General features: G+C 43.3%; 2 protein-coding genes across 2 annotated transcripts in view; one reads left to right on the top strand and one right to left on the bottom strand.

Annotated features, from left to right (window-relative positions):
* The first annotated feature begins 285 nt into the window (after window positions 1–285).
* On the top strand, window positions 286–5,565 carry STARD5 (StAR related lipid transfer domain containing 5). The gene is made up of 6 exons (XM_064456281.1): window positions 286–509; window positions 604–653; window positions 778–910; window positions 2,288–2,405; window positions 3,430–3,523; window positions 4,092–5,565. The coding sequence occupies exons 1-6, from the start codon at window positions 420–422 to the stop codon at window positions 4,237–4,239; spliced, it is 633 nt and encodes a 210-aa protein (XP_064312351.1). The 5' UTR covers window positions 286–419; the 3' UTR covers window positions 4,240–5,565.
* A 2,493-nt stretch (window positions 5,566–8,058) lies between these two features.
* IL16 (interleukin 16) overlaps window positions 8,059–9,217 on the bottom strand; it is a 47,427-nt gene continuing 46,268 nt past the window's right edge. The window contains exons 22-23 of the mRNA XM_064456280.1: window positions 8,786–8,911; window positions 8,059–8,527 (exon numbers count right to left, since the gene is read on the bottom strand). Of these exons, the coding sequence (XP_064312350.1) occupies window positions 8,334–8,527; window positions 8,786–8,911 (320 nt within the window). The 3' untranslated portion in view covers window positions 8,059–8,333. The remainder of the gene's footprint in view (window positions 8,528–8,785; window positions 8,912–9,217) is intronic.

The raw sequence follows: 9,217 nt of genomic DNA, 5'->3' as shown, positions 1-9,217 counted from the left end.
CTGAGCCTCTGCCCTGGCTCCCCGCCATTTCCGAAGGCCAGAGGCGATCTGAGTAACGCTTCCCCACAGCTGCCTGTCGCCCGGCGGCTTTTCTCCCCTCAGGACGCTGCCCGGAGACTGCCGGCGGCGAGGCTCGCTGTTACCAGCTGTCGGGGAGTGCCACGCCACGGCCACCGCCACCCGCGGCTCCGGGCCTGGCCTCACGGCCGACTCCAGCGCCGGGGCCACCCCCCCACAGCGAGGGGAGAGGAGGGGAGGGGAGGGGAGGGGAGGGGAGGGGAGGGGAGGCAAGCCACCTCCTCCGGGCCGGCGGGAGGCCGCGAGCCCTCAGGTGAGGGGGCGGCGCCGCCATCGGCCCACGGGGGTGGCGCGGCACCCTCATAGGCGGCGGCCGAGCGGCGGTTGCGGCTCGCCCGGCCATGGACTACGCGGGGCTCGCTGAGACGGCTGCCGAGAAGATGGGGCTGTACCGGCGGGACCCCGGCGGCTGGCGGGGCTGCCGGCGCACGGTGAGCGGGCGAGCGGGGCGGGGGCCGCGGCTGCGGCTGGGGAGTGGCGGGCGGCGGGCCCGGCCTGGCGGCTGAACGCTTCCCCTCCCCGCAGAGCGAGGTTTCCGTGTCTTGGAGACCGTCCGCGGAGTTTGCTGGCAACGTGTGAGTACGCCCGGCGCCCCGCGTCCGCTTCCCGCGCTGCCGAGGTGCGGGATCGCCCCCGCGGAGTGTCTGGGGCCAGGCCGGGTGGTGCAGCGGGTTTCGGTTTCGTTTCGTCCCGCCGCAGGTACAAGGGCGAGGGCATCCTGCCTGCCAGCCCCCGGCACGTCTGGGAATGCATACAGCCGGTGGCCGGCGGGCCTAGGACCAAGTGGGACCAAAACGTGAAGGACTTTGAGGTCGTTGAAGCCGTCAGCGATGTAAGTTCCTTAAAAACTGTTGTGATGTGATTAATGCAGCCTTGCGTTCAGAAGCACTGGGTCTTCTTGTAGTGCCTCATGGGACAGCCCTGTGTCACGTGCAGGGAGGTAGAAAGGTTTCAGGAAATTGTACTGCCTCTCTGTTTGGATCAGTCTGACAGTTCTGGGATTAACAATATTCCCCCCCCCCCCCCCCTTTTTTTTTCCTTTCTTTTTCCTTTCTTTTCCGTAAATTGCATGTATCCTCTTAACAATGGCTTATCTTTCTGAAAGAAACCACTAATATATTCTTGGTTAAATACTGCATACTTAAGATATGTAAACGTATAACATTAAAGATTCCTGCATTACATTGTTGTTAATGCTGTAAATCAAGCTAAGTATGATTATTTTTAACAAGCTATTTGTGAGGGAAGAGGAGGCTTAGAGAACACATAGATTTAGCTAAGCAGCCAAGCGTTCATGTCATCAGCCCTTAATTTTCAGGCCTTGTCTTTCACCCATGGCACATTGCACTCTGCCTTTAACCGGCTGACTGACCTTGGGACCCAGCACTTCGCCTCAGTGACTCTATCATTAAGATAGAGATGCTGCACTTGGAGCATTAAAAGGGCTATGTATGAGCAGTAGTTTCTGCCGCTGTGGTTATACAGTCTACTTTCCAATTTTTTTAAGTGTGTCAGAACCTTAAAAGGGCATTGGATTTAGATCTCCAAATCTGAAGTGCATGTTGGTGCTCAGAGGCAGCCAGGGTGCAAACACAGCCAGTCCCAGGAATGTTTGTGGAAGTCCTGGGGAGATTCTTTTTCTTGGGGGAACCTTACAGACGTTTAGTATTAATTATAAACTTAACCTTTAGAAATGCTGCAACCTGCCACTTGAAATTCATAGATTTTATCAGACTTACCAGCGTGGTAGAAACCTCTGTTTTGGGAAGCCTATCACCACAGAGCCTCCGCGGAAGGGGATGGTAGTGTTAAGGTTTCTGCAGTGTAACAAATCTGGTTATCAAGTTGTATCCCATGTGATATGATAGAAAGAAGTTATCTTTGTTAGTTTCCTGGAGAGGAGAAGCGTTTTAACTGTCTTATGAGCACAGATGTGCCAGATCTGCTTTTCAGCATCCCTTGTGGTATCTGTCCTTAAACAGCCTGGAAGCAATGCGTTATCACTCATGTTTTTCTCCATTAAAGTCTTCTTCACCAACACACTGTAGTGCCTTTTGATGGTGCTGATTTCCATTTTGTTCAACAAAGAGTGTAATAGAATTCCTTGATTCAGTTTAGAAAGTGCAACTGAAAGAGTGCCAGAAAGTACAGGGATTTTTCTGCTATACTTTTGAAATCAACTGACATAACTCTGTTTTGTGATTTTCAGACTGTTTCTGTATGCAGAACCACAACACCTTCAGCTTTCATGAGGATTATTTCACCAAGAGAATTTGTGGATGTGGTACTAGTGAAGCAATATGAAGATGGGACAATGCTATCTGCTGGTAAGATGCTTGTGTTCTCAACATGTTCACATTATGTGCAGAGGTAACCAGCAGCTAGCAGAAGTCAATATAAAATAAAAAGTAACATGCTGTTTAGTAGTTGTTGATCTGATCTTGATCAGAATGTAAAATATTAGCAGTCTCTTTACATCATTGTCCTCAGAGTACGTAAGTCATGTTAATGTTCAGATAATGATGATATTGATGGGCTGTGGTTTCTTCCCTTGCTGTGCTTTTGAGATTGAATAAGTATTTAATTTACTGTTAAATTCTGGCATTTTGTGTGTGTTTTTGTTGTGGATTTTTTTAAGAATTTGTAGAACTTTCTGAAAGGAGTCCCATATAGGCTAAATCATATTTTAACATTTTCTGCAATGCCTCTAGATTTTGGTGAAGCCACTGAATAAAGGTACCGCTCCTGTGTGTGGAAGTAATTGTTCTTATGAAACCAAGCAGTGCTGATTTTTAAGTGGCTGTCACTGTATGGAAGGATGTTTCTTTCGGGTTTTTTACTTTCAACCTGTTGTTTAACTGTTACAAGTCAGTGCTTTTATGGCCCTGCTGTTCAGCTGTCCCATTTTCCTGTCCTGTTCAGGAATGCCTTGCCAGGAATTTATATACTTGTTAGAGTGCAGCTTCTCAGCAGTCATGTGGCATATACCTCTGTGGTATGGATTTGTTGGAAGTAACCTGAGTGACCTCTCAAGAAAAGCAAAGGTCTCATACAACATGGGTTCAGTGAAACTCCCTCAAACCATCTTGATGCTTAGTTCAGAGCTCAGTAGCAACTGCTTCTTAATTCAGCGCTGCTTTGATTTCCCCATCCCCTGGCCAAGTAGTTCCTTTTAATGGTCTTTTCTGACTGCTTGTATGGTACAACCCCACACTGAAAATGTTATACGGCCATTCTTCTTAAATATATTCTCTTTCAGTGAGTTTGCTTCTCAGCTGGTGCTTTAGGTACCAAGGACTCTTTTCCATCTCCTCTAAAAATGACATTTTTCTTGAATGCTTTTTCTTACAGCCACCAATGTGGAACACCCGCTGTGTCCTCCTCAACCAAATTTTGTGAGAGGTTTTAATTATCCCTGTGGCTGTTTCTGTATACCTCTTCCAGGGTAAGAAGCTCTCTCTTTGACCGTTATGTATTCTAAAGCCCTTCTTATCCATTGTGTGGTGTGTTTATGTGTGTATGGCCACACATGAGTAGCCTATTGGCAATAGCATGTTTCTGTCCTCCTTTGACTGGTAATCAGTATGACTGAGTGCCCTTTTTGTTCTCTTTTTTTTTTGTGCAATTAATTAGTCTGTTGTCATTTCCTAGAGGGAAGTCTTTAATGTTGCAGGAACCATCATTGTGGTAGGATTCTTGCTGACCTTTTAAGCAGAGATTCAGCAGAATGCACAAGTGCAGCCTAAATTTTTGGTAAATGAATATCCGGTTGTTTATTACATGGCCATAATTCATAAACAGAGTCATGTGCCTTATTAGGGCCTAGTTTAACTGTAATTTGACTTGTGGGGATAACTGCATTTATTGAAATTTCAAATCAATGTCTGTTGTCTGTTTAAAAAAAAAAAAGTACTTAGAAATATCTATCATCAGCCAATACATATATGAGTTATCATAAAGTTCTTAATGTTTTTAAACCGCTGGCTATAAAATCACTTGTGTTGTCTTTGCAGGGAGCCAGGCAGGACTCAACTCCTCAGTTTCTTTCAGACTGACCTTGGTGGCTATCTTCCCCAGACGGTGGTGGATTCCTTCTTTCCAGCTAGCATAGCTGGATTTTACAGCAACCTGACCAAAGCTGTTAAGGCATTAAAAGTGTGACAAGACCAATTGTTGACATCACCAGCTGAGGGTAGGAAAAACCTGGCAGCTTAAGGGTAGGAGTAGGAAGTTGCCCTACAGGACTTTTCTAACAGCAAAGATACTTAGGAAAGGTGAAAGGGGAACAATGGCTTAAGTAAAGTAAATTTTTAAAACATAATTTTCTACCCATCTGTATTCAAACCAATGCATCCTTTTCTAATATGATATCCTTCATTTTCATAGTCAAATATGACACCAGAGGTTGGAAGAATCCTGGCAGCAGCGCTGGGGCTGTCTGCGGAGAGAAGATGCACAAACTAGATCTGTTCTTGGCCACACTTTGTCAGTGTCTGTGAGGAGGAGCATTGTGAAAATCCACTTAGCACTACAGCATTAGCCAGGTGCAGGCCAGCCCTGTTTTGTCTCTGAAGCTGCCCGCAGGCTCCTGTGGAACAGTGTTCCTTCCCCAAAAGATGAGGTAGCTCTTCTGCTGCCAGCCCTCATAGAGCTGCTGAGGTGCTTCAGTGGGTCCAAGCCAGCAAATGGCCAGAAAAAACTGGATTGTGCGGTGGGTCCCACTTGTTTGTTCCAGCAGACTTCAATACTGATGGTAAATATGCAGTGCAAATCAGTTCTTAGGTCTGTGAGTTGGCAAGCAGACACTCTTTCCCCCCCTTACCAAAACCAGTGATTTTCATAGTGTTAGGAAACAAACTGCACTGTCATAGTGGCAATAAATAAAGAGGATTAAGCACTTTACTTGCCATTTTTTAAATTGCACTTAAAATGGCCATTTTTAACTGCACTTGAATCTAGTGCAATTGTTCTTGAGAGTCTCATCATTCTTGTGGTGAGAGGTTTTAACACGTAAATAATCTTTTCTGTAGCTTAGCCTTGACTTGACAGGCCGTAAGGACATTGCTTTTTCTCTAAGACTGGTTTGCTTTGCGGCACTAGCTTGGGAAATCAGCTTCTGATCTTGTCTACAGTGATGCGTCCAGCTTTAGAAAATATTTATGGTGTTGGTTGCTGCAGGAATGTCAGACATTACTATGGATTATATATACTTACAGCAGAAAAACTAATTTCTGAATTAGAAATATAAATGCAGGTTGCAATTTTAATGCTGTAACTTGATCATTTAACGAGGTTAATATGCTCTGCTTTCTGTCCCTGTATTTGTTTTATATTTAGTATAGGGCGTGGACTTGCATACAAAGTTTCTACTGTAAATCTCACTGTATGGAACAGATTTTTTTAAGGAATCGGCTTTTAATCTAGTCTCTTTTGTGTACAAAGATGTGAAAACTTGTATGAGTTTGAAATAAATATTATTCTGCTACATCTTCCTGTTTTTCCTGGTTCATCCTTTAAAGTGGTTCCTCATGCACCTTCTTTGCCATCAAAAAAACGCAAGAGCCACTTGGACCTCCAGCATCTCTCTCAATTGAAGGCAACAAGGCAGGGAAAATCCTTCACTCCCATTTGCCCTCCTCACTAAGTGGGGATAAAGGTTGTTGGTGAGAACACTCACCTTACTGACTTCTTTGCCCTTGGTTGGTCCTTATTTCCGATTTAGATTGCTGCTTTCTGTATTTAAGAAGAGTAACAAATTGACTGGGGAGACATTTGAGCCCTGATGTTACAGGGGCTCATATATATTCATGTAAATGTACTGAAGCTGTTAGGCATGAAGTTCAATATCTTGGCAAATCTTTGCAGGATTAGGATTAATTTAATTAACAAAAAGTTCAAAGAGCAGAGCTGAGGTCACTGCTCATTATTCCTGAAAAGTAAACCTTTTGCAGATAATGGGGGTATTATTAGCTATTTATCATCTATTTAATTTTTTTTAAATTGCTCTGAGTAATAAAAGTGGTAGGTAAGGCTCTTGGAATAATTTAAGGATCCCTTTTCTAAGTGCTCTACACCTATCCAGAAGGAATTAAGAGCCCTTAAGGTTCAGCCTTCTGCCCTGCCAAATGGGAGATGGAAATGTCTTGGCAAAGATCATCTCTTAAGATCCTTGAGGACTCCCCAGTGAGACATGCTGCCTCTCACACAGCATGTTTTGACTGATTTTGGCAGATGCCAGGAAATGCAGAGGCATGCAAAAACTAAAAACTTCAGAAGTGAAGTGAGAAGAGCACCTCCAGAAATAAAACAATCAAATCTGTTTTGGTGGTTGTGTGTTAGTTCTTAAATTGATGAAAATAAATAGCTGTTTCAGGTGAGGACACCTTCAGCAGATGGCATTGAAGTAATCAAGGCATTCTGTGCCGTGGCTGTAGCTGGTCCAGTCTCTGTTAAAGTTATGAAACTCACCGTAACATGATCTGTCTTTTACAGGAAATATCCTTAACAGTGCTGAAGACTTTAGGCCTGCTCCTCTGTTCAGAAATCATTCATGTTTTTCCTATTATTGGTAGTATGGGCAAGTGGTTGAAAAATCTTAGAATCTTTTGTATGCACCAGGCATTTACTTAGACTTTGTTAAACCTAAGCCAATAATGCAGATTAAGTTAAATACAAGAAATTCTACCCCAAAAAAGGAAATACTCAGAGAGTTTTAGGTAGGTACTGGTTAAAAACTGTACAGAAAGATTCCCCCTCACATTTCTCTCCTTCTCTGGTTGCTACTCAATTCACAGAAATTTTGTTTTGAGGAATGTTTGGTTGGTTTTGGGAAAAGACAACTCAATGGGGAAGGGGTTTGGAAGTGTTGAGGGCATATGGCTTGTCAAGAATATTCTTTAAAGGATTAACACAGAGTTGACTTGTGAGGAAAGGCCAAACCAAGTTATATGCCTGGATTCCCTTAATACCTTCCATCCTACTTCCCTTTCTTTCATTTGCTGTTTCTGTGACATTGTGTTAAGTGCACAGAAAATGGCTTCTGAACTGCAGTTTACGGTTTGCTGAAATGAAGTAACCGAAGGAGGGTGCAGCAAATTCCCAACTGTGGGAAGGTGAGCAGCTGAAGACAATAACCAGTGCAGCCGTCTGGCTTTCAGCTGGTGAGTCACTACTTCCATCCTGATGTTGCAGCTCTCCCTTTAGTGAAGTAGGTCAGAGAAGATCAAATGGGTGTGCAAGGCCATCTTGCTGTAGGTACACGTGCTGCTGCTGGTAGAATTCCATACAGTGCTTAAAAAGCGCTGCCAAAATGCTGATAGCAGCGTTTGAAGCATAGATTTATCTCCAAGTTAGTGTTTCCAGAAGAAACATTTGGATTCAGAACTTCTAGTTCCCAAATACTCTCTCTGGTACTTTTCCTTACAAAATTAACACAAAGACATTTCAAAAAATATGTGTAGTTAGAAAGTAAGAGTTGGTTTTAAATGGCCTTGTTACTCTCCTGCTGTAGTCCGCTGAGACCTCTGGAGAAAGGAAGATCAGAAGGTCAGAAAAACCTTTGCTTTGTTACCCTTAGCTTCCTGCCTCACCCTTGCAATACTGTGAGACACTCTTCCCCACACACACCCCCCCCCACTCTGTGTTTGCTTGCTGGAGTTGAGCTGGCTCTGTCAATTGCTAGTAGAAAGTTACCCTAGACAGCTTTGATCATTTTGGATATTCTGTGGTTTGAATAGAAAAGCTGGAGTATTCCAAGGTACATTGTTGTTTTGACACACGAAGTCGCATCCCCCTTTCTCTGCCCTTTACGCATTGTCTAGGGCTTTTCGTTTGCTGCAGTGTTTAGTTGTAGGCTTGTAGATGCATTTCTTCCTCCTGGGAAGGTAAGGTAGGGAGCAAGATTGTAGACTAGGACTGAAAAATTAACACAGAACGTGCTTCTGATATTTGTTAAGTTAATGGCTTAAAATAGGAGAGTACTGTAGCTGTCACATCTTTTATTACAACCAGTATATTATTAATAAAGTCGTTATTTTATAATTCTAAACTTTATAGCATCTGCTTCAGAATGTTGAAATAAGAATTGTGCACATTTTATTTTATCCCAGACAGCTTGCTCTGTAACTGGCAGTAAGATCATTGTACTTTTCAGATGCACTTTCTGAGTATCTTGCTGTGTTAGCCAAATGGTTGCAAGTAATAAAGTCCTTTTTTATTTTTTTTTTGTAATATTGGCAGTAGTCTAACTCCTTCTCTTACAAAGTTTCAGCTGACTTGGTGGTAACAGAGCTTGGATTCTTCCTCTTGATGATAGCTGTGATGGGCCCATCAGGTAATGCCTTGATTATATTCCATGCTTCAAAACGAGTGAGTCCTTGCATGGCAGTTGTGTGCACTTGTAATAGCTCATCACCAGGCTGAACGGGGCTGCTTTGTTCTAATGCAGTCCCTGGAGAAAGAAAATTAATTTCCTTTAATTCTTTGTGTGGAGGAGTCTTTAGTGTATCTTTCATTTATTAAGGATCACCAGCATGTTTGGTATAAAGCACCTGGTCTCAGCAGGCAACAAATTACTGGCGCTGCACAGGATAATGCTGCATTTACAAAAAATACCATTTTCCAGGGTATAAATCAGCAGTCAGTTATGAACAGTGCAAGTTTGCGTCAGCTAAGAACCTGCCATGTATGGATTTTTAAGTGTGTTTACCTTTAAATATCCTGTTGATGATGATGGGTTTATCTCCATTAATAGAGCCCTTCCCTCCTTCCAGGCTGAATCCTAAACCAGCAGGTGTTTTTTCTAGAGTTACAGTGCAGATTGTATCTTCTGTTGCTGGAAACAAATGGAAAGTTAGCAGATGGGCACCACATAGTCTGGAAAGCTAAAACATCTGTTACAAAAGATGAACTTCTGTTTAGTTTGCAAAGGCACCATAAACTGCCAAATGAAAGAGAAAACTATAATTTTTAATTCCTCTGTCATTGTAAGGCCCTCTGGGAAGCTGGGGAGATAAGGCTATGTTTGAATTCATGGCAGAATGGAAATATAAAAATGGAAGCTGGTGACATTTACTAGAATTAGAAAAAATCTGTTCAATGAACAAAATTTAAGGTAAACATGTTTGTCTTGATGTTGGTT

Source organism: Phalacrocorax carbo, chromosome 7, assembly GCF_963921805.1.
Source record: "Phalacrocorax carbo chromosome 7, bPhaCar2.1, whole genome shotgun sequence".
NCBI classification, from domain to species: domain Eukaryota; kingdom Metazoa; phylum Chordata; class Aves; order Suliformes; family Phalacrocoracidae; genus Phalacrocorax; species Phalacrocorax carbo.
The sequence above is the reverse complement of the archived record's forward strand: the minus strand, read 5'-3'. Positions and strand labels throughout refer to the sequence as shown.

Excerpts from the sequence above, each read along its gene's own strand:
- STARD5 (XM_064456281.1), top strand. The coding sequence starts at position 420 with ATGGACTACGCGGGGCTCGCTGAGACGGCTGCCGAGAAGATGGGGCTG. Across the intron at positions 654-777 it reads GCGGAGTTTGCTGGCAACGT|GTACAAGGGCGAGGGCATCC; the intron begins GTGAGTACGCCC and ends GTCCCGCCGCAG. Across the intron at positions 2,406-3,429 it reads TGGGACAATGCTATCTGCTG|CCACCAATGTGGAACACCCG; the intron begins GTAAGATGCTTG and ends TTTTTCTTACAG.